The 24,935-nt window shown below is 43.7% G+C and overlaps 1 protein-coding gene across 1 annotated transcript; it reads left to right on the top strand.

Moving 5' to 3' along the window:
* The first annotated feature begins 6,634 nt into the window (after window positions 1–6,634).
* AP1S3 (adaptor related protein complex 1 subunit sigma 3) lies at window positions 6,635–24,038 on the top strand. Its single transcript, XM_040074212.2, has 5 exons — window positions 6,635–6,709; window positions 20,134–20,312; window positions 21,504–21,612; window positions 22,539–22,676; window positions 23,557–24,038. The coding sequence occupies exons 1-5, from the start codon at window positions 6,707–6,709 to the stop codon at window positions 23,590–23,592; spliced, it is 465 nt and encodes a 154-aa protein (XP_039930146.1). The 5' UTR covers window positions 6,635–6,706; the 3' UTR covers window positions 23,593–24,038.
* Window positions 24,039–24,935: the final 897 nt, after the last annotated feature.

Below are 24,935 nucleotides of genomic sequence, written 5' to 3'. Positions count from 1 at the left end.
GCAAAACAAAGTGGTTGCAGTTGTTTCATGATATTTTCTCACAGAGAAAGGATGGAGATAAACTGGAAAGCATCCTTATCCCTCACAGTTCCTCACAGCCTTCACAGGCTCAAATACAGCACTTGTCTGGCTTTGTAATGCTTGCAATGTCTGAATCGTGGTTGATGAGTATGTTGTGTAGCTTACTGCTTCCTTGGGGTATTGGTAGCCAGAGAGGGAATCAGGAAGAGTTTGACAAAACTGCTGCCTTTGAATGAGGGCTGAAGAGCCTGTGTGGTATATAATATTTTTTAAACGTAAGTCTCATTTTGAACAGCTTAAACCTCTCACCTTTTCCAAGGAAAATTCCTGTGTTTTCTAGTTCCAACAAAAACTGACTGGAAAAAATTAAGCTGTTGCTGATCTGTAGTCGGAAAAGCCTATTGAGATGTCTGTGTAGACTGTACTATGTCTTGAATGAGGCATATGATCTCTAGTTAAAGTTAGAAGTTAAAGATGCTGGAAAATTGCAAATGATGTCCTTGTAGTGAAAGCACAAAAACAGATGTATTCGTTTTCTAACAGAGAATGCAGTTGATCACTTCTCAAATTCCCAATACTGAAAACATAATTTAAATTTCAGATAGCTGTGCCAGGTCTCAATACCTATAGTGTTGACTTTACTCATTGAGGAGATTTAGAATACACTAGATGCAGGAAAGGGACAGATTTTTATGTTGATCAGATTCACTGCTACAGAGTTCAGAAGGAAAGCTCTCTAAGGCTTTTTATCTCTGCTGACCAAGTCCTCAGTGCTGAATGACCTGACTGTGACATGCCATGATCAAACGCTACCGAAAATTATGAATTCCTCCCAGCCTAACATTTAAAGACTGATTTTGTCATCAACTAACCATCTTAGAGGGACTTGCAATGTGGCCTTTGAAGGTTTTCTCTGCCTCTCATTCACAAAAGGCAAGGATCAAGGATGTCTTAAGTGACTGCTATCAAGTGATCCTATAAAGCTTTTCGTCCCTTTGGAAGATGTAAGGGCATGGGCTCTAGGTAGCTGTGTAGTCTGCTCAACTTCTAATATGCAAAAGCTAATGTTGAACAGATTCAAAGACAGCATTACTTGTTTTATCGCTCTGGCAACAAAAGTATCAAAATAATAACTAATAAAATATATACCATTTTTTCATAAAATATCAATAATAAACTGAAATATATGGGGTCATTAGAAATTTTACTTTCTGCTTCAATGCATGACCCTTTTCCTCTCAACATGTCAGCAGCTCCAGGTTGCTGTGACTACCTGCTCTCTGACTCACATTTGTACCCAGGGTCTCTGACTAGTTTCACTGTATAATCTGCTTGCACAAAGAAGTAGAAGCATATTCTTTGATTTACTCTTGATATATTATATTAATGCTGGTGGGATTGACTGGCTTGTCTGCAGAAAATTTGGTACATTCATTCCTAAATTGCTTTGTATCACAAAGATATTATGGGTTGTGGAGGTACATGTTTTTCTCCTCTTTACCTTGTTTATAGAGAAAAATATGTTAGTGTTTAACTTGCTCCTAGTTTTGCTACTCTAGCTGTCAAGTAAAGAAGATACTATGCCTTACACTATCTACACTGAGTCTTCTTTCTGAAGTCTGTTTTCAGCTGCTCTCAAAATCTAAATGTGTATATCTGTCAAAACTTGAGTTTTCATGAGCTCAAGTGCACCTGTGCAGCTGATCAAGAGTGGGCACTGCTTGCCTGTACTCCTTGATGGCATTGCTGCTAAGCTAAGCCAGTTCTGGTGCTGTCCTTTGTCTTTCCTCTGTCCTCATCCATTTCTCTTTCTTTCTTTCTTTCATAGTATATGGCTCCTTCTCCAGGTTTCCTCCACAGCAGCACATCCATTTTGGAGTTTGGCTCCCTGAGACAGGCAAGAGCAGCTCTTGAAGCACAACTGCCCTGCTCACCCGAGCCTCCTGATCTCTCATGCAGTGGTTGAATGCAGGATGAACGTGGAAGGTGAGTGTGGTTTAGGAAACAACCCACTTCTTTATCCTCAGTTAAAAGGCTCCATCCCATTAGGCAACCATAGCAGTGCAGCCATTACTTGGTGATTGGCAGGGAAGGTGTGGAATAAACAGAACTGTCAAGAGTCAAAGTCTGGAGAATGCCAGGATCATTTCTGCAAGGGTAGAGAATTGCACGTGTCTAAATGGTGTTTGTGGGACACTCAGTTTAAAACTTGAACTCACAGGCATTAACTGAAGGAGATAAACAAGGCTGTAAATTGTGTTCATTACAGTCCTTTTATGGAGAAGAAATGCTGGGAATACCAGCATGCTCACAGGCAATGAGGGGTGCTTTAGTCCTACTCCAAAGCAGCAGTTCTCTGTTTTATGGTATGAATATACCAACTGAGCACTCTGCTGTTTCAGGAGCGTGGGTTGCCTGGGAGCATGGGAGCCTGAATGGGTTTCGATTTTACAACCAGGATGGAAAGAGGAAAGCCATGAAAGAAACTGAGTGAAGGTGTACAGGACAAAGAACTGGCAGTGTGGTGAAGGCTTGCAGAGCTGTGATTTTGGGAAGGTAAGAAAGGATGCTGTGGATGTAATAGCTGTTAATCCAACTGAACACAAGAGGGCTGCAAGATCACATTTTCTCTGGATTGAAAAAAAGTGCTCGATGGAGCTTTGGTAATGCCTGTCTGCCTTTTGAATCACTTTTAATTTTATACAGCTGGGAAATGAAATAAAATGCTACTTGACCCCCTTTAAGTGCTTGTGTACACCTATCACTTCAGTACAGACTATAATGATTTGGATTGCTATTTTTAACACTTTTCTAATACTTTAAACTACTTAAATGTTGGGACTACTTACTGAACATGTTGCTGATAAGACACCAACATCTGTGGCACAGATACAAAATTTGGTATGTGCTCTTAATGATACGAATGCTTTGTTCTGCACTTAAATTCTGGAGAATCCAGATTGTGTGAGCAAATAAGGAAAAGGGAATATAGGAAAAGCAGTCTGGAAAAGTACAAGCCCTGCCTAGTAACCAAGTGCAAGTGTCAGGTTGCTTCTCCATTAATCCAAAGTGCAATTAAAAGCTACCTCCTGCAGCTGAATTTAAATTCGGCTTTTAAAGTTTTTTTCTTTCCCCCCACAGACCTAGTATCAAGTGGTAAAAAACATGCACAGCAGGTCTCCTATAAAATCACCAAGTGGAGTGTTCATCAGCCTCAACTCCTTGGGGCACAGGGCAACTTACCTGAAGTAGTCTGTGAGCTCAGTTCGGGTGCTGAAAAACAACGCCAAAACATCTGCTGGCTAGAATCAGAATAAGTGTTCAGGGTTCTGTCTCGTTTATTGTGGTACTCAGTGTCAGTGAAAAGGCTTCTTTGTGCAATAAAAGGGTGGTTTGGGTTTTTTCAGAAGGAAAGCTTGTGCAGTTTTGTTTAGAAGGAAGTGAGAATGTTAGTTTTTGTTCATTCCCTACTGTTCTTCAGACAGTAGTTCATGTTTCTTAGCTGAAGGTGACAGGATTTGTTTCTCTTAAAATGCACAGGAAAATAACTTCCCAATTAATTGTAAATCGTTGCTGAATATATATCTTTACTTATATGGTTCAGGATTAGCTTCTGAAGTGCACAAAGGCTACAGAGATTAGGAGGACCAAAGACAAAGCCTGTTGGCGGGCTTAGGCATCTGACATTTTAGCAATGACTTCTTTTCACATAAATAATGCCCAGACCCACCAAAACTGATACTTAGGAGCTAGAGCAGTTTTTTCACCAGGTGTAGGCACACAAGGCTTACTGAATCCACTGTAACTCTTGGTGTGAATGTTTTCTACTTCTGAATATGATAGGCTGCTAGAAGAGTGGAATATAAGCAAAGAGGATAAAATATGCCACAGTAGTAAAAAGCTCCTTGCCTCTCTTAAAAGCCTGTTTCAAAGAACCCTTAAGAAAGAAAATGTTTATACTGCTTCCATGCAGAAAAGGAAGCCAAAACAGAAGGGTCTCAAACCTGCCTTTGGCAGCAGTCTTGAGTTAGAGAAATAAACATGCATTACTTTGCAAACATTCATGTTCATGTTAACTAACTGGCCCTAAGGGAAGCACTGAAGGAGTTCATGTTATGGCATTTTACTGACATAAGTTCACCCCATTGGTTCACCTGGCACAACTGTGTGCCCCAGCTGCCTCCCCCTGCTGAGTGACACTAATAGCTCAAACTTCCCGGCTGGAACTACTGATGGTTATCTTCTTTATCAGAAAATTATGCAGCTACACCGTGCTAGTGGCAGAGAGGCAGGGAGGGGAGAGTTCCAAGTCCTTACCACAGCTAGTTAGGCAGTCATTAAGTGCAGCCTGGCTTTCTGAGCAGGAAAGCATCTGATTTAGGCATGGTCCTATATCTGCAGGCTTGTTTCTGCAGGGCTTCTCTCTGCCAACTCCTAAGATTGGCCATAATGGGCTGACTTTGGCCACTGCTCTTAATGTTCACTCTATGCATGTTGGGTTTTCTGCTGCTGCTGCCACTTTTCTCTGATTCCTTGCAAAAACACACAAGCAGAAGGCTGGTTCTCTTGAGTTTATGGCCTAATTAGGTAAGGTCTTTGCACAGAAAAGTAAAATTATTGGGAAACACTTATTAAGCAAAAAAATACTATTGTCCATCACCTGAGTAAATTAGAAAGGTAGGGAGTGAGGGGTATGTTCATCCCTTAATTTTAAATTCCTTTTGGAGACAGAAGTATTGATGCCTCACATCTGTAGCACAGCTGCACTGTGGTGTCGACATTCTTGTGTGTTGGGCAAATCCAGTTGTGAGTGTTCTCTGAGACCTGGCTTTCCCAGAGCTGCAGAGCTATCTGTGAACACTCCCCGTTCACCAAGGGAGTGTTTGGCGTTTAAGTGCAGACTCAGCCCTCTGTCGCTCTGCACAGGCCAGGTAGAGCCTGGGGGGTACAAGGGACAGGGGTATGGACATGGTTGTGGGGAAGGCAGATGTTTATTTCCTGAGAGAGGCAGTGTAGGTACTGTGGCACTTTGTGTGGGTCTTTCAGAGAAGCTGGTAAAAGGTTTTGGTCTGCTTTGACACATTCTGATTGTACTAAGTATGTATTTGGCAGGCTCACTGAAGGCAAGATGGCCCCAGAAAGGGACCAGTGCTGTCTGGCAGCACGGCACGGTGTGTGCTGCACCCCACAGCACCAAGGGTGAAGAGTTCCTGCCCTCTGGAGATCGTGCTGTTTATGGGCCCAGGATGTGCACTCAGGAGGGGCAGAGGCCCGGGGGAAGTGAGCAGATGAGGTGTCACTGAGATCTGTGGGGCAGCTGGGCCTTGTACCTCGTGTGTGGTGCACTCCAGAAGGGAAAGCAGAGCACCGAGCAGCCGGCAGCTTCCCAGCGCCGTGTGCCATGTGCTGCTTGGCAGGCTGGGGCTGGAACATGCAGAACGTGAACTGAGCAAGCAGCAGTGAAGGACTGCAGAACAGTGTCTGTATAGACCAACCCCAAACTTAGGGAGGGCTGAGGGGAGTAGGGTCATGCACAGTTCGGGAAATGTGGAAATTACCTCCTCGCTGTTGGCATATGAGCCACTGAATGAGCATAAGGAGCACATACCTGCATTTGCACCCTGCTCTTACAAATTTGCATTTCCAACTGGGAGCGGATTTCAACCCAGCTGCCCTCTCAGCTGTGCATGCACAATTGCTTTTAGCCAGGAATCTCTCGCCCTTCTCTGAAGCCAGAGGCTGCAGAGGGGTTGTCACTGACATCACAGGGATCCCTGAAGTCCCCTTTGGATTTCTGTCCCTTCCTCACTGATGGCTCACCTGCACCACTGCGCCCAGGAGCAGGGCACAGCTCTTCTCTGCCTGAGCAGTTGGGATCCATATTCTGAACTGATGTATCCTCTGCTCTGGGAAATGTCTCTCCTTTACACTACAGACAAGGGACTTAAGCGCACTAAATCTTCTCACTTTATGCTCTGTGTGGTAGTTTGCATCTGGATCAGACTTCTCCAAGGTTGAGAAGCCTTAGGCCCGGATTTAGATCTTGTGATTCAAGTGCTGAGTCTGTGGATGTTGCACATTCTTTTTGGCACCAGCTGCTTATCAGGAAATCCCTGCCACAGGTTACAGGGATTTGCTGATGTCTTGCGCTCTCATCTAGCTGCATCACAAAGCACCTGTGAGCAGAGCTCAGCCATTGAAGGTATTTAAACTATCAGAGTTCCACTTTGATGGAGATGGCCATCAAAACAATGATGTCTGTAGATCTAACCATGCCTTTAGGGCATGAATGCTTGACAGGGGAGTAGCTCGAGCCAGTGGATGACATGAACTGCGTTTTATTGATGTCGGGTACGCCGAGGTGATAAGGGTGCCCTTTGAGCGGTTCACGCACGTACAGGGCAGCAGGTGCGGTCACCCGGTGCGGGCGGGGGCTCGGCACACCCGGCCTGTCAGCACTCTCGGTCCGCGGAGCCCTGCCCGTGCCCGTGCCCGTGCCCGGCGGTGCCGCCCGTGGAGCCGGGCCGTGCCCCGCGGCGCTGCCGGGGCGGCGGCAGGAGGCGCCGGGAGTTCCCTTTCGGGGCATTATGGGAAGGCGCGATGCGGCCCGGCCTCACCTGAGCGGGGCGGGCGGGACGGAGGCGGCCGGGCCGGGCTGGGCCGGCTCCCAGCCAGCCGCCGCACCATGGTGAGTGAGGGGGGCCGAGCGGAGCGGGGCCGGGCCGGGCCGGGCGGGAGCGGCCGCCCGTGCCCCGCCGGAGCCGCCGAGCCCCTCGACGGGCGCGTTGTCGGGGTGCGGAGCGAGGCCGGGCGGAGCGGGGCTGCCCCGCGCCCCTCGGCACCGGCTGCGCCGGGACGCTGAAAGCCGTTCCCAAGCGGGTTCCAACGAGGTTTGCACCCGTTTGGGGGAAATGAAAGTTTTTAGTTCTTTTCCGGTTTGTTTTCCGACCCTCGGGATGAGCTCGGGTCACGCCGAGAGCCTTTCGTAGGCAACCGGGAAAACAAGGCATGTTACAGAGAGGTTTTATAAAGTCTTCCTGTAACTCGAGGAGCTGAGGTGCAAGTCGGCTCCAATACCTGGAGAGGGATCGAGTGAGGTTTCGTGTGGATCTGTCTGTCTTTAGGCTGACTGGTGGCAAAGCGGGTCAGTGTAGGGCAGTGGGTTTTCTTGTGACAGCATCGTTGGGAAGAGCTTTTCCCCGGGTGTGTTCCCTGTTGTCAGGTAAGTGGAGCGCTTGGACTGCCGCATTACCTGCAGCCCGGGTGCTTCTGCACCACTGCCGGCTCTGATGGGGCTTGTTGGCGTTTGGCTGCACCTTTCCATCAGCTGATGCATCAGCGAGAGAGTGTGTGGGTCTGCTTCTGTTCTTGTCTATCGGTCACCGGTCTTACTGTGCGACCCGGCTCCGGGGCTGGCAGTGCCTTGTTTGAGCTTGGAAGGGGCAGCAGCCCTTCAGGTTAAAGGGCTGACGGGCAGGATCCGGAAAGGGAGACCCATTGCCTCTCCAGTGCTGCGATTGGTGTTGCTGTGGATGCTCTCTTCTGTAAAGAACGATGGCAAACACCGTGAGAACAATGGCTAGATCTTCTTCAGGGGGGACTTCAGGCTCCCAAGTAGTGAGATGGTCAATGATGCCTCTTAATAGAGAAACCATCTCACTGCTTGATAATTCAGGCTTGAGGCAGGTTCTATGGGCATGCCCCAAGCTGCTGTCTTGCACAATTTGCCCATTGTGTGCACCTGTAATACCAGTTACTGGCAGTGCAGCTGAACAGAAGCCTCTCAACTCCTTCAGTGGAGGCCAAGTGCTGTTGTTTGTCTCTGTCCTCAAAGGCAGAGCTGTGTTGTTTCTCTTCAGTGGTTTAGCCAGAATGCTAAATATGTGTTAGTCCCGTGTATTTAGAAAGGTGCACCTGTCATTATATTTGCAAATAGAATATGCACAGTAATGAGTTTACAGATGGCAATGCAGTCTCCACGCCTTAAGTCCCTGTGGAGACCTAGCTTTTCTGGTTACACCCTGAGACAGCCCTACATACCCACTTCCCTCTGGTAAAGCTTATGTAAACAACTGGAGTTCCTATTTTGCCCTTGAAGGTCAGTAAATATGGGAGCTGATTTCAGGGAATCTGATCTCAGAACTCTCCTTGATGCGCGTACTTCACAAGTGCCAGTTTTCAAAGCACTCACGATAGTCCCAGGGGAGCACTGCTGACAATAGTGCTGCTTATTGACAATATGGAGTCTGGCTGCTGTATTGATGGTTAGAATTTTACAAGGTGAGTGTGCCATTCTTACAAGTAAGAATTTTATTTTCCCTTTTTTTGAGGCCATAGTACGAGCACTTGCTGGTGTTACTGCATTACATTAGTGCTGTCAGCCTTACCCTGTTCTTCTCTTGAGGATCTGGTGCTAATGAAACAGTGCTTTTGTCAGGAAACTCTAGCTTTAAATTCCTCTGTCATCCAGTCTCTGGAAAGCAGTTGCTAACACTCAGTTATGGGTCAAGAAAAAAGGGTTTGCTGGGTTACAAACCAAGAATAAGCCTCATCCTGGCTCACGAGTGATGAACTTTCAACAGGCCATTTAAACTTTCCATAAACTGGTTCCTCTGTTTTGGAATGACGGAGTTGTGCTTGTCACCTTTTTCTGTGCTTTGAGATGGAATTAAAGGTGCTTGTACAAATGGTACCATGTCTTAGCAAGAGGGTTGTTCCAATTGTTTGCTCTCTTGTAGATTTCCAAGCAAGTTTCAGGGAAGAGTCTGTTTAGCAAAGCTGACTTCATATCCGGTAGAGAAACACAGCTTTTTTGCCCAGCTTGTGCTTTGTGACATGTTTGTTTGTTTTTTTTTTAATTACTTTTTGCAAAGACTAAATTCTGTTTCCTGACATATGTGGGTGCAGCAGAGATACATGTTGTGAAGGATTGCTGTCTCAACAAAGAGTGGGGAGAGAGCACAGAGGAGAAAAAGCTCAGTCTCCCCAAGGACATGTGCTGCTGTAGTCTCTTGTGCCTGTACGTGTTGCAACGCCTCGATCCTACTGCTGCCTCAGTGTTATCAGTATTACTTTTGTGAATAAATACAGGGCTCTGCTTGCGTAGCTCTGCATGCAGAATTGGTGCCTGTATAGTAAAGGGTCTGGTTCCCTCCTGCCTGTGCTACTCATCACTACAGGGGGACAAATTAGTACTTGTGGGCATGATCTGAAACCATGGAGAAAGATCAAAATAATCCCATTGAGCACAGTGGCTCTAAAAATGTACTTGGCTTGAATAGAAAAGGAGTTGGCAAGCACTGTTTCCACTTAGCAAGACATTTGATAACCAGTCACTGATCTAGAAACTGGGGTGGAAATATTAGTCGCTGTGACTGCAGCTGCTGACACCTGCCTAGTGTGTGGAAATGAACTCTCAGCTCTTCTGAATATTGATCTCATCAACACCCTCAATGCTCTTAATTGTGAAAATGGACATAGATCTGCAAAAGATGTTTTCAATGCTGCACAGAATTTATGATTTACAGTTCTAAGAATGCTTATTTTCCACTCATGGTACAGCTGTGTATTGGCCTCACAAAGACAATGAACTTTGCCTCTAAAATATTTACCGCTGAAAGACAAGAAGGGCAACAGATTAGAACAGATGAGAGGAGAGAAAATGACAAATAAATTAGTCTGTTCAAGACAGCAGTTCTTACGCTACATGACAAAAAACGTTTGTTAACCCCCAACAGTGTGGTATTTCCTTGTTAATTTGTCTGTGGTAGTACATAATGGCCATGGAATGGCATCCTGTTTAGAAGATCCTGAGTTGACAGGCTTTCTGCTTGCAAAGAGATGACTGCAGGGGAAGTCATAGAAACACATGAAATCATGAGCACTATAAAGATTGGTTGCTACACAAAGAGTCAGGATACACCATGTGAAATTTAAATGTACAAAAAATAAATGGGAATACTTTTTCACACAGTGTAGATGACTGCTTTCAGTCCCCTGCTGAGCATGCTGTGGGTGTCCCACTAGTTGGGCCCTTCATAGTGGGTTGGGCCACAGGTGGGTTGTCTGGATGCAGTTTCTGTCCTGTAGTTCTTGAACCTGTGATTCTTGGAGATAGGACTACTAGAGTGATTTTACACATGTCCTGTTCCTTAGGCTTGTGCCCTTCTAGAAGCTGCTTAGATCAGAGTACAGCTCAGGGGCTGATCCATAATCTGGCATTCCGTTACTCCCTGTCATTCCGTTGGACTTTAGCATTTTGTGGGATTTGTGAGGAAAAATGTTTTTACGGGTCTTTGGAAGCGTGTAATCTCTGACTTGCCAGTTCTAGATGTCCTTTCTCCGAGAGCTCATGGCCATTACAGATTGTCCCTGTTAAATACTGGAGCCCGCTCAGGCCATGCAGGAATTGCCATTCACACTTTACTGTCCCTGGATAATAAGCTCATTCCTGGAAAGCAAATGTTATGATAGATCATCTGCTGATTATTTGCTTAATAATCAGCAATGTAATAATACTTACTTTCTAATATATATATATTTTCACTCACAAATAAGGAAACTGCAGGCATGTCAGAGCTAGAAGTTAATAGGATGTGGAAAGCCTAGACAGCTTTAGAGATGCAATTAGGGTGGCATTTAGGGTGATCAAATGCAGGAAGAAGGCTGGAGGGATAATGGGCAGCTGGGTCTGTCATGAGGCAAGAAAATGACAGATTTTGCTCCTTTTCCATGTCTTTAGTTACTTAAAATCCCATGCTTTGTAAACAATCCCATGGACCTTCTGAAGCCATCAGTTACCTGCAAGAGATGCAAAAGGACAATGTGGTGAAAGTACTGAGGAAACTGGTGAGTCAGGGAGGGCAGACAGAGCTGCCCCTCTCTCGAGTACTTGCAAGATTTATGTTTTGGCATCCGCATTGGGCATTTCTGTGAGGCAGTTGTCTTGCTAGTGATGCTAAATTAAAACAGTACTGCTCGTGTGAAAAGAATTCCTGTCTGTATCACGTGCCCATTTACTAATTTCCATCCCTGCCCATTCATTTCCCTACTGTCCTATTCCTCCAGGCTGTCATCTGCGTTTCCTTGGCTGCGTTGGCTCCGTGCTTTCTTGAGTAGCCCCCCCTGGGACTTTGCATTTCTGCAGATGTTGCAATGTGGAGAGGGAGTTGCAAGATCCAGTCCTGCAAGCATGGCACTTCGTTTGGGAGTAGGAATACAGCATGCAGAGGCATTGGGGTAGGATGGGAAGGTGCAATTACATTTGTGTGTTTAAAGGCAGCTTGGTGTGCCTGTCTGGCCTGGAATGTCCTGTTGTGTGTTTCTCAGTATCACAGATACATCCTCAGGTACTCTATGCACCAGTGTTTTTTTTCTTCTCTAGCTTGCTGAGTTTATGTAGGATGTCCATCTGCTCTCCTCTGTTAGGGAGGGCATTAAAACCCCTCTTCACTGACCAGTAAATGCCTGTTGTTACCTTGCTGCTTGCCTTTGGAGCTGGGGAGTTGTTTCACTCAGACACTTGGAGTTCTCAGTGACTTGTTAACCAGCCCAGGAACTCTGTGGTTACCATCTTCTACTTAGTCCCCTGGGGTAAGTGACAGGCACAAACTACAAAGGAATGAGAAACTGACTCGTTTGAGTAAAATGCAGAAATGTACCATGTTGTGCCTTTGTGTGCAAGGCTGTGTGCTGGAAGAGAGCAGGTGAAGTGTTGGGTGAGTGCCTGTGTGCTCTGAACTCCAGCGAAGCTGTGGGAAGTGCTGCATGAAACTCTCAACAGCCTCTGAGCTCAGGAGATGGGATGGGAAAAAGGCAGGACCTCAGGCATTCCCTTTCAAGTCTCATGACAGGACTTGGATAAATAGCATAATGAATTTGTGATCCTTTCTCATTCTACAGGCTGAATATTGGGCCAACATATAAAGCATTTTGGAAGATTCTCTGCTCTGGCCCTTCCTTCTGTAAACAGTGGTTGCTTCTTTTATGTTTGTGCTTAGGTTAAATCCATGTTGTTTTTTTTACCTTAATGAAAAAATGTCATTTTAAAGGGGAAAATTGAGAATTTCTCAGTTGAAAATGCCTAATTTAAATGTTTCGGTGTTTCTAAAAGATTATTCTGTGTTCTTTCAGAGTTATAAGCATAATCTGAATTTACATATCTTTGTTCCTTTTGGAAACAAAGGTTTTCTGTGAGCATCTTTGTTGGGAGCTGGAGGAACGGGTGTGAGGCTGCTGCCAGTCTGCACTGTTCCTGCTCCACCAGACATGGGAATCCCCAGGCTGGAGCAGTGTCTGTCAGCTGTCTGAGGAGCCAGGTTAGCTTGTCACCATCTGGGTGTGCCTGCCCTGTCCCAGAGCAAAGGTTTTTAACTGTGCTTCTAGAGAGGTCAGAGGCAAGGGAAGGGCACTGCAGTGCCTTCGTGTCGCAGGGCTTTGCAAATAACTGATAAGGCAAAGTGGAAATGAAACTAAAAGAGCTGCACCTTTTGCTGGGATCCACTGGTTGAGCTTTTAGCTCTGTTTCTTCACTTGTAGTTCAAGGAACATGCTGGGAAAATAGCTTCTTGTGCCTGTAAAGTGCACTGGGGTTTTGTAGCGAATTAGGAGTAGCTCTCAGCAGCTTGTTCAGTCTCTTCCCTCTTGTAGTGACCTAATGAAGGCGTCCTCTGCCTCCCAAAAACATGTAAGCAAATAAAAACACCTCTAAGATCCCAGCCTAGGAATCAGAAGGGATGTGATTACCTGGTTAGTAATTGTTTCAAATCTCTTCGAAGTGCAGTTTCCTGTGAGGTCAGGCAGCTCTCATGCCTGCTGTCTGTCCGGTGACAGCAGTGAAGGGACAGTGGTGTGGCTGCTCCCCTGGCCTGCTCTCCTATGGCACAGCCAGAGGCAGCTTGCATGCAAGCCCCAGCCTGGGTCTGTGCTTGCTTTTTACCTGAAAGCTGGAGTAATTCCACTTGCAGGAATAAAAATTTAAGAAAATTAAGGGTAGTGATCATCTGTCAGAACTGGATGCCATTTCCTGCATCTGCCCTTTGGAGCTGTTTTGGAAAGCTGTGCTGCTTCTGCTCTCCAGAGCAGTGCAGGAGATCCTGTGTTGCTGTTGGTGGGACAGCCCAGCCTGTGAGGAGGAGGCACAGGCATGTCTGTGCTGTGGGGAGGACACTGGTGAAGGAATGTCACCAGTTAATGCCTGTGCTGTGGGGAGGACACTGGTGAAAGAACGTCACCAGTTCATGTCTGTGCTGTGGGGAGGACACTGGTGAAGGAATGTCACCAGTTAATGCCTGTGCTGTGGGGAGGACACTGGTGAAAGAACGTCACCAGTTCATGTCTGTGCTGTGGGGAGGACACTGGTGAAGGAATGTCACCAGTTCATGTGTGTGCTGTGGGGAGGACACGGGTGAAGGAATGTCACCAGTTCATGTCTGTGCTGTGGGGAGGACATGGCAGGAATGTCACCAGTTCATGTCTGTGCTGTGGGGAGGACACATGGGAGGAATGCCACCAGATTATGAGTTATGAGCCAAGGTTGGGAGGACTTGACCTGCTGTTTGTAGAGGTAAGTGGGAGCAGAGCTAGAGGGAGCTTGGGCACTTAGAAAGCTCAGTGAGCTTTGTTTTCTGCTCCTTAGTTAGGGACCAGGAGGGAGTAGCGTGAGCTCAGCTCTACTGTTTTGATTATAGTTTTATTTAACTCAAGTGAGGCTATCAAGAAGGCTATTGGATCGATACCATGTTATAAATATCCTTACAATGCTGGTGTGGTGGTCCATTTAAAATATTTGGTAATAAGATAAGGGTGCCTTCTGCATCATGAAAAGCATAAAATCAATGTGTAACTATGGTCACGTGTGCCTGTAATGATCTGGCACAGCTTTTATTGTGTGGACTTTGGATGTATTGTTTCGGGGAAATTGCTTAGAAATGTTCCTAATGGAGATTAAGTGAGGAAGAATCCCGTGCCAGGTAGGCAGCAATACACTGCTTTAGGATTTCTGTGTTGCTGGGTTTGTGCATATTTTCTTTTTTCTTATTTGCTTACATCATGCAGACTAAGTACACGTTTGAAATTTTAAAGCTGAGAGCTGACAGTACTTAACAAACATCTGTCAGCTTCTGTGCTGCTGTGAATAAATGTTTTAGTGACAGAGTAAACAAGTAAGGAAATTAATATTTTTAATAAAGTAGTCTGTTTTGAACTTTACATATTTGCTTTAGAAGTGTCTGAATCCCCAGAGTGTGTATTAAAGGTCAGTAGCCAGATGGGATTTCATGTAACAGCAGAATACCAAAATACCTGTACTTAGTGTGCTAGTATTCTGTCTTGTCCTGATGTGGGTAGATTGTTAATAGGTCAGTAGGTCTGTTCAGTATGTCTTTCTCATTTCACTCTAAACATCTGGCATTCCAAACCAACTGCGTGTTCATGGGTTGTTTTTTTTTTTTTTTTTAACATTTCAGTATTTACTTTCCTCTCCCCTCCAAAACAAAACAGAAAAAACTCATTAAACAAAGCAAAAACTAAAAGGAATTTTTTATTCTTCAAATGTTTTGGAGATTAAAATAAGCTAATGGCTGGAATAATGTGTATGTTCATATTTTTAAAATAATTTAATGAAAGTAGGTTTTGTTCATTTTCAGTTGTGATGTAAAAATAAGTACTGATAAAAATATCTGGACAGCTGTCTATGCTGAGAAATAGTCTTTCATATCAGAGGAGAGAATGAAAAATAGTAAAAGAGAAGCGGAATATGAACTCTATTAGACTAAAACAGTGGCAGCAGACCAAGCAGACTTCAGAGGTATCAGAATAAGTTAAAAAAGAACTTTATGATGGCAAGTCGCTTCCTCTCCACCAGGTACAGCAAGTCAGTCTGGTTTCCCCAGGCTTCTGTTGGCAGCTGAAGCTCTGGATTTTCATCCCACTTCCTATTTTATGTGGTCTGGGAATTTTCTTTGATTAGCATGTCCTGTATTGTCTGAAAGTTTTTAAGGAAAGCTAAAAGTTTCCTCACTCTACCAAGATGCCTGTTTAAGGAGAGCAATTCCTAATTTGCAAATTTTACTTACACACAAATTTCAGGTATCTGTTCTATAAAGGTGGCTTTGATTTTGGATGGGCTCTTAACCAAATTTGGAAAGGTTACTGCTGAAGCAGAGTGTAAGCCCAGAGCTGCTGGAGTGACAAAGCTGCCTCACCAAGCAAATCTTTGCCCAACCACACAGCCAGACAGGAACGAGGATTGTTGCTTTTTTTCTGCAGTCTTCCTCTTCTGCCTCTCCTCCCCTGAGGCTCCTTGATGAGTTCCAGTCTCTGTCCTCCTCTCCTCCCCCAGGGACATGGAGAAGCCAGATGCCACAGAACAGGTTTGGGACCAGTCAGCAAATGTTATGCAGGTTGAATTACAGGAGGAAGAGAAGCAGTTCTAGTGCATGTTCTTCCTCACAGTGGGATGAATTAGAGACTCTTGCACACCCCTGGAGATCACCTTGCAGGAAGAAGTGGGTCATCTTTTACATGTTTGTGTTATTAAACAGTAAACTGGAGAAATTACTCCAGAAAAGGAAAGCCAGGAAAGCCCCTTTCCCTTGTATTCATTTTCATCTGCTACCCCTGCAGGTGGTTTGTTGTGTATGTAATGGAATACAGCCCTTTAGACAGTTGTACTAATTGTTGCAGATTAGGTTAAATTTTAAACCCTCTGTAAAGGCAAAAATGATCCAAGTTTGTAACTACTGAGCCAGTCATAATGTGTTTGATCAGTCTGAAGTGTAAAATGGCCAAATAGTGAGGAAGGCTGCACCAAAGGGCTGCAGGCTCCAGTCCTGGCAGGGAACAGTCCAGAAGACAAGCTTGGGTGAGCTGTTTATCAGATTATTACAGCCCATTAGTTAAAGGAGGGAAATGTCTTCCAAGGAAGGTGAAAAGAAATCACAGTGTGTGTTAGTTTCATCTATCTCTCTTGTATTTGCTGTTCATGAATATGCAGACCTTCCGTATTTTGCATTTTTGATGTCTGTTCTATTTATTGGTAAATTATTTAATGTCCAAGTCTAGCATTTTACTTTTTTCTGTAGCCCTGAAACTAAAGGTGTTGGTTTTTATCCTGATGCAGTTTTGTAGATCTTGACAGAACAGAAGGCCCCATAACTTTCCAGTCTGTTAAGTAACTTACTGCAGCAGTTGATTCACAGATGCATGAGAAGGGGATAGAGTTCCAGTTTAGAAATCTGGTTTAAATGTTTGATCTAAAAAATACCTCAACAAACTATTTTTCCAATATCCTACAAATAGAAAATGCAGTCATTTGGATTACTTTCTGATGTTTATGGAGGTAATTTTGCACAGTGCTGTGGGGGGTTGGGTCTGATTCAGTAAAACAAGCTAGTAAAATTACTCTCAGCTCCCAGACCAAAGCTTGTCTCCACAGACTCCACATGTGAAGGAAGCTAGTGCTCTCTTAGGAACTGTACTCTTCATCCCAACCCACTCAGTCTCAGACCTGAAAATTCCCTCTGGCATTGCCCTGGGTCTGGCGATATTAGTCACAGCCAGCATGCCCTGGGATGGTAAAAGAGGGAACCAAGCACCCTGCTTTCTAAGGTGTTCTATTTGTAGCAAATCATTTGCTTTTGTATTCCTCTGGAATTAGAACTTTCAAAGATGAAAAGCATTGCAGGATAATCTACCTCTATTTGCATTTGACTGCTGAAAACCAACCAAAAATTTCTTAATCAACATCTGTCTTGTCATCAGCACTGTAGGAAAGCAAATATATTTTCACTGTCAAGGAGCAAGGAACAGATGAGCTGTTAGATTTCTGCTTGTGCAGTACTTCGACATTACCCAGTTTATTGATGCATCAGTGTTCCCAGTGGGATGTAATGAACAGAGTGAGGAGTGTGTTGTGTCGTGACAGTGGGGCTGGGCAGAGCAAAGCTGAACTGAGTGCAACAGCACTGGATGTTGAAATTGAAAATGCTGAAAGCCATTTAACCTTTTAAGAATGTATTATTTACCTCCTACAGAGTTCCCCTGATTAAAGAGGCTTCAGAAATTAGAAAAAGGAAGAAGAACCAAAAGAGGAGAAACCCCACACACAGTATTTTTGCTTCTAAGTACCTGCAGCTCTCTAATATGTTGTTTTGTTACAGTAGTTCTAAGCTGGCCAGTGATACATACCTAGGCTTGAGGGTGCACTATTTTGCTGCAGACTACAAAATCTAGAATTGTGCTACAGTAAAGGCTCTATTTTCTAACTGTATATATTACTGTAATAATAAAATTGCCATGTAAGGTATGCAGTTGTAGTCTGGATATGAAACAGTGTGGGATAGGAGGCCCAAACAATGAGATTTTTGGAGTTGTATATGAATGTTTATGCATTTAGGAGCATTAATGGATATTTTCTGATTGCAAAGAACATTGCCTCAGCTCGTAAAAGTGGTGATGAGACATCACCTGCATGTGTAGAACAAATAGTGGAGTTCTCAAAGCAGTTTTAAGTGGAGAGCAACTCACTTTCCTGTGGTTGAAGCATAAGATCCCTGAAGTAGCTAATCAGCAGCAGCTGGTGGTAATATTCACAGTGATTCCCTGGTTTGTTGGTATTTAACCGTTTAGAGGCACAAGGTTGCACGTCTGCAGATATATGTGTATTACCTTCAGGCACAGAGATTTAAGGTCTCTTGGGTCCAACAGCTGACCCTAAACCAGAATACCTTTTCCTTTTCTTTTCCTGTTGAAACACTGCAGGCAAAGGATGCTGCAAAACTCAGTCTTATGCTGAACATGCTGTCAGCTTTTGATAGAGATTCATTGACTCATTCCCTGCATTTGCAGTCAAATCTGATGATTCACCTTATTTTTAGAAATTTGTTTATCAAATAGCTGCTACCTGTACCCGATAGCGTTTAGATGGACTCCTGCTGACCTTATCTATGGAACCTATGCTCTGCTTTTCAAAACACCCTCATCTTTACAAGGGCTTTGGAGTTAATGTGCTGTGCAGCAAGCAGGACAGCCTTTCATTCAGCCAGCTCCTCTCAGAGGGCAAGTAAGTGTAGGGACAGTGAGTGCTGTCCCTACATCACCTGGGAAGAGGTAACCCTGGCAGCTGGAAGATTCCCACGTCAAAACCCTGCTGGTGATATGAACAGAGAAAGGCAAGACCGTGGTGCTTTGCTCTTCCCTGTAATCAGGCCATGTGTCCTGCCAGCAGCATACTTGTTTTTATTTAGCAGGCTTGTCTGGAGAGTATGATAAGACTCAAACAGGAGGAGGCAGCTACAGAATCCTTGTAATTTTATCAAGCACGTTAGACTAATGATGGCAAGAGGCTTCCTTATTTCCAGCAGTAGTTCCTGCCACAGACACACATGACTAAAACCTTCCTCCTTTCCCTAAAATGATCCCACATTTGAAGTCTTTCCCAGTATAGTCAGAGCTCTTATCTCCAGATTACTCAACAACTATGCAACTCAATAGCTAGAGAATGGTTCTGAATTGTGAATGAATGCATTGTTTAAAATCCAGAAGCTTTTCCATTTTTCTTTTGTGTAGAAACTTCTCTGACTTTTCTGCTAAGACTTTAGCAGAGTGTGGAATGATTGTATATTCACAGAAATCTGTATTGTAATCTTGATAGTGATTGTGAACATTAACTTTGTAATCCTCACTTGGAAATGCAGTGATGAAGTATAGGCACAGCAATAGACTGGAACAGGAAACAAGGAGCAGAAGGGATTAGGGTGCAGATTGAAAAACTCTAGGGAAGGATAAGGTTAGGCTAATGGTGAGGGATGTGGTAAGAGACCTGTTGGACTGGGGCTTCACAAGGATTGGGAGCAGGTGAGGAAAGTGAGGCTCCTGTGCTTCTCCCTGGTCCCCCAGGATCAAGGGAAGCCACCAGTCACTGTCTGGACAGCTGGCAGTGTACCTGTCATACACATGGATACAGCTACAGTCACCCTTCCTGCAAATCCCTGGGTCCTGATGTTGGTACTGGTGAGAACAGCAGTCAGGATGCCTGGCATGAACACGGCAATTCAGATGTCTACAGCCATTAAAGACATCTCTGTCTCCCCCCAGCCCCCCAGCTGGGTTTGTAGGGCTTTTTTTCCATCTAGCAGAAGATACCCTGTTGGAGAAGGATGTTGTCCTCAAATTGATGTCCTGCATTCTTAAAGCCAATTTCATGCTCTGGGTGAATGGGTTACTATACTGCTAATATACACTATGGTCAGTTATTTTAACTTGCTAATAGTACTGTTTATATAAATGTGAATTGATACTTTTCTCCCAAAGCCCCACTGGCATTTAAAAGCTGGCTCTTTTGTATTTCAGTAATACTAGTTATGCTAAGCATGAAAAAAAAATCATAGGCGAAACCTTGTAGAGTTATGACTAGCTTTAAAGTTGAAATTTTGAACAGTATAGATACTATATTTAATACAGTATCACTCACTGAGGTCTGCCCTTGTTAGTACAGTTGTGTGAGTTTCATAATACCCTGATTTCTTCAGTAAAACCAGTCAAGTTTCCAAAGTACTTTTCTTCTGCCCCTTATTGGCTGTTCCAGGAACCTGCTGTTTATGATCTGAAGTAGTGCAGTATCAGAGTTGTTAGTGATTATGATTACTATCTCAGTCTTCATATATCTAGTCTTCTACCACATTGATCCTGATTTCCCTGTTCCTGTTGTGGATAAGTCTTTATTCCCTTCACTGAGGTATCTGATTTTGCTGGAGGAGGGGGTGGTGCCCTCTTCTCACCACTGCAAAGTGGTGATGCTCCTCCTGTTCCCCAGGGCAGGGGCAGAAAGGGAAGCAAAGCTGCTGTTTGCACAAGGTAAGGAGGATGGGTAGGAGAGGATGCAAAGGGTTTTACCTTTATGTGCCACAGGGAGGGGAGAGCTGCCTGGGAAAGAAAGAAGAGAGGAGGAATCTTTCCCCAGCTGAGGCTCCCCCAGACCTCGCTGACACCATGTCCAGCCATCGTGCCGGGGTTGGAGGTGTGCGGCCAGGACTGGGATTTCTGGTGCCAGGCAGAGGAACACTCTTCCCTGGCCGTACCCTGGTGTTAACCATGTTGCTTTGTTTACTCTAGATACACTTTATACTGCTGTTCAGTCGGCAGGGGAAGTTAAGGCTTCAGAAATGGTACACGACGCTACCTGATAAAGAGAAGAAAAAGATCATTCGAGAAATTGTTCAGATTATTTTGTCTCGCAACCAAAAAACGAGTAGTTTTGTTGACTGGAAAGACCTCAAGCTTGTTTACAAAAGGTGTGAGTAATTTTGTAAGAATGTATAATCACTGTTCATATGAATAAGACGTGCTAGAAGAGGAAAAGCAAAAGCTCACTTAAGGAAAAGAAGAAAACAACACTTGTGGTGCTGGGCTGAGTTAGGAGCCTGCCATTGGCAATCTGGCTGTAACAAGGCAGTGTCCCTGGATAAACCAGCAGGGTAATTGGGGGATGAAAAATACTTGTACAGTCTGTCAAATGAGAAAAACAGGAGGAGCCTAATAGGCATTAGTGTTTAGAAGGCCTTAGACCTCATTGCCCCTTCAAATTCCCTAGGGTAGCCTGGCTGAGATGTGTGTGCTGGGTTTTATCAGCTGGGGAGATTGCAGGAGCTGTTCCAAGGCACTTTCATAATTTTGTCAGATTTTGGTTTTGAAATGTTTGTTGCTCTGGAAGGTATTAATTCCCACTTCCTTTTCCAAAGAAATCACTGGTCCCCAGTTACACAATGCCTAATGCTAACTGCCTGTTTGTTCTCCTAAAGTTATAGCAAATAAGTGTAGCCTTAATGTGTAGTACATTGGGTAAATTAAACATTTCCCATGTAGCAAAAACTGAGCTCCATGCTGTGAAGAGAGGGATATAAACATCTGACCAGAAGCTGTGACAAGCTGGCCTCCAGCCACAGTATCAGCAAGCTGAATAGATCTTGGGTTGGTTTAAACAAAGTTTTGGCACAAGTTAGTTACAAAGCTTGTTTGGTCTAGGCAGCTTCCTGCGTTCTGGCCTTCTGTAAAACACTCATTTGACAGCCAGCAGGCTGCTGAGATGTAGCCCCTTTCACTTTTAGTTTTATTTTTTAATTAGAAGGGGTAGCTTGTCTTACAGTTTGATGAACCCCATTTACTGCAGTGCTATTGCAGCAGGGGGAGGAGACCTGAAAGAACTACTTGAACAAGAAATACTGATTTATTACCTGTTTTATTCTGTCCAGTGTTACAGGTGTCCCACTTTACCAGGGGTGAAGTTGGTTCTTCTAACTAAAATAATAACCTGTTTAAATCATCTGATCTTCTAAAGTGTTCTCTGGGACACTATAAGAGTGAAAGAAAATGTTTATTTTTGAGCCTGGTTAGGAATTAACTGTTGTATGAATGACCTCTAAGAGATGAGCAGAGCACTGAGGTCCCAGCTGTTCACTGCCATGTTTTTGCCTCTGTTTCTCCAGGTATGCTAGTTTGTATTTCTGCTGTGCAATAGAAGACCAGGATAATGAGCTCCTGACACTAGAGGTCGTTCATCGATATGTGGAGCTCCTGGACAGATACTTTGGAAACGTAGGTTTCACTTTCTTCCATTAACTCATTCCTGTCTGATAAACAAAATTATGTGCAGCTCATTTGCTTTGTGTTCAATCTGCTGCACTTTCCCTGCAGGTGTTCTCAATCCAGAATGAAATTAATTATTAGAGTATTTTATTAAATAATGCTGAAATGACCATAAGATTGTTTTTCCATCCTTTCTCCACTCACCCAGAATTAATCTCAATGCTTTGTAAGTCTGTCTTGGAATAGAATTTGAAGGGAAAGCTTCAGGAAAATTTATTAAGAAAACTCAAAACAGGTTAAAGTACTTAAATCCTCTCTCCTGACATCTTCAGATGTACTGGTTTTGTTTGTCTCATAATACTGTGTAACATTTAATGACATAGAGGCAAAAGATAAAATCAGTGTGTTTTTAAAGAAGAGACTTAAAGAAGGTCCAAATAAGTCTTTCAGTAAGTCTTTAGAGACTACAAGAGACCCATCTTTTCTATGAATATTTTTGAAATTATCCTGCCTGCCTTAATTCATATCTTAGTTAAATCAGTGTGCTGTGACTGACATCTGTACTGCCTCAAAACTAAAAAGCAGTTGATGGCTGCTGCTCTGTGAAACTCTGAACGGAGGTAACCCATATTGCAAGGGCTGTGTAGGAGCTGTGGTAAGGTTAGTGAGCCAGGAAGTCAGCTTTGATCTCTGACAACCAGCATGAGCTTAATAATAAGTGAAATCTCTTTGCTGTAAGTCTGTGTATGTGGGGAGAATATGGGCAGAAGCTTCAATATGACGTAACATGCAGTTTGTTTCTTCACCCTGCTACCTGCCACCTGCAGGTTTGCATATGCTGGGGATATTTGATCATCACAACAGCTTTTGGCCCAGAAGTGCTTATAATACTGCAAAAGTGATTTAAACATGGTTGTGGCCTCTTGTTTTGGCAGGTGTGCGAGCTGGATATTATCTTTAATTTTGAAAAAGCTTATTTTATTCTTGATGAGTTTATAATTGGTGGAGAAGTACAAGAGACTTCAAAGAAGACTGCGGTGAAAGCCATAGAAGACTCTGACATGTTGCAGGAGGTAAGGCAGAGGAGGACAAAAGGCAAACACCTCATCTTCCTTGTTTGACAGGAGATGAAAACACAGCGTAGCACTTCTAGTACTTAATTATCCAAGTGTGTCTTGCATTCAGTTTCAACAGGTACAACAGTGCAGTTACATAAGCTTTCAATTCAACCCTCTTGGTATCATCTGGAGGCTCTTTATATAAAGCTGCTGCTCTCTTGCAGCTTAATTGCTGGAGTTTATTAAGAAATAGTTTATGTATGCATATGTAAATAGCAAAATCTCTTCTATTTCACTAATACGTTGGAAACATGACATACTATTAACATTTAAAATTGGAAAGAGTATGTGCTGACAAACTCTGCTTTCATTCAGAGGCATCTGTGTAAATTTTCTGCAGGGCACAGATATGTAACCCTTATTCAGAACCCTGCAGGAATTCTCTCGTAACTTGGAACATAACAGGTACCATTGAGCCAGGAATGGCAAAAACTGTTGAATGTGATGGTTTCATTAATTTTTTTCCTCGGTAGTGAAGGATGCATCCCAGTCCTGAAGGGAGCAGCACAGTGGCAGAACTGGCTTGGGACGTGCTGTGGGAGTTAAGCACGTTTCCGCAGTGCTCTGCCCCACGTGCAAACAAACTCAGCCACTGTTGCAAAGGCCACTGGTGTGATGAGTTCAGCCACAACTGTGCTATGGCATGATTTAAACATCAGATTTTAAACCACTCTGTTACGTGCTTTTAAAGCAGAATTATTTCTGCACTTTAATTAATTTTATCCAATTTCCTGCAAAACTACAGCTGTCCTCAAAAGAGGACAAGAGGGTTTCTATGGGTATTACTGTACCACTTCATAATGCATTGTTTCTTTGTTGTTTGTTTGTTTCCTAGACAGTGGAAGAATACATGAACAAGCCTGCATTTTAATGTTAAACTACCTGGAGAGAAAACTGCTGTATGCACCTCTAAAGTGCACTTCCTGAAATTGCTTCCCAATGTGCCAGATCCTCAGAGAAATACCAAAAACCAGTAACTGAAGGGCTTTGTTTGTATAATGGTGAAGATGAAGGTCAGCTAATGTAGCAAAGGGTTTAACAATTCTGTGCTTTGCATTACTCTGTACATGAGTTTCTCAGAGTTGTTATTACCCCACTCTAGTTTCTCTTCTCCTTGCTGGACTCAGCTCTTGTCTTGCACCCCGTCTTTTAGGTACGGGTTTTGTCATCACAATGCTCCTCTGACAATACTTTGAGGAGGTATTCTTACTAGTTTTGTTCACTGCTGACTGTATGACTCTACTTTTGTACAAATGTCCGTTATTTTGAATGTAATGGTTATTCTGCTGTAATAATAATTTTTTTCTAAAAGCCAAATGGTTGTGGGCCCTGATTTCACAGACTTGTGACAAGATTAACCCTTGAAATATACAAGGAAATACACTGCTCTTTGATGCAGCCCCTTTCTTTCACTGTCTTCCTTCTCTTTTCTGCTTTAGTCTGCTAATAAGACTGCTCCAACTGCTCCTAGAGTGCATTCCATGCCTCCATTTAATCTGGAAGACAGTTTGGAGGTATGCTTCTAAGTTTAATTAATCTTTTTTTTGGTGCTGCTTGCAGATGGCCTATTTCTGTCTTTCTTCTCATTTTCCTATCCCCTTCCTGGATCCCTTGGACCTCTGCAAAGGCTCCAAACTTTGGAATTGTGCAGCATGAATGCAGAAGAAAACCTGAAGAGAAAAAATCAGCCTTTGGAAGATTATCTCATATATCTTTGGGTATCCCAAACCCATATTTCTCAGTAGAGTTTTCCAGTTTTGAAGTCATGCACCTGTTGGGATGATCAGCTTTCTAGTAGTTAAAGATGCCCAGTTTTTGTGAAGGTTGGGCAATTTAATCAGCTTTTTATAACTTTGCAAGCTGTGAAAAGGATAAAATAGTAGAGAGGAGTCATCTGGGCACAGCCCTCCTGTGTGTTACAAACCATTGCAGCGGAGTGTGTGTGAAGCCAGGTGTGAACTCGCCTTTCAGGGCAGTTTTAGACTCTATAAACTGATCGAACTAGCTTCCTTAAAGAGATTGTGTTCCTTTACAGAATCCAAAGCACAGAGAAATTCTGTTTATCTGACCCTATAACTCTCAGCTAGATGGTTTTTTTCTGTCAAATTATGAAATTATGCTATACAAAAATTAGGGAAGTTACCAGGAAAATATGTCAGAATGATCCAAGCATTGTTGCATTTCCCTTCAATATATATATATATATATTTCCCT

This window comes from Hirundo rustica, chromosome 10 (assembly GCF_015227805.2).
Source record: "Hirundo rustica isolate bHirRus1 chromosome 10, bHirRus1.pri.v3, whole genome shotgun sequence".
NCBI classification, from domain to species: domain Eukaryota; kingdom Metazoa; phylum Chordata; class Aves; order Passeriformes; family Hirundinidae; genus Hirundo; species Hirundo rustica.
The sequence above is the reverse complement of the archived record's forward strand: the minus strand, read 5'-3'. Positions and strand labels throughout refer to the sequence as shown.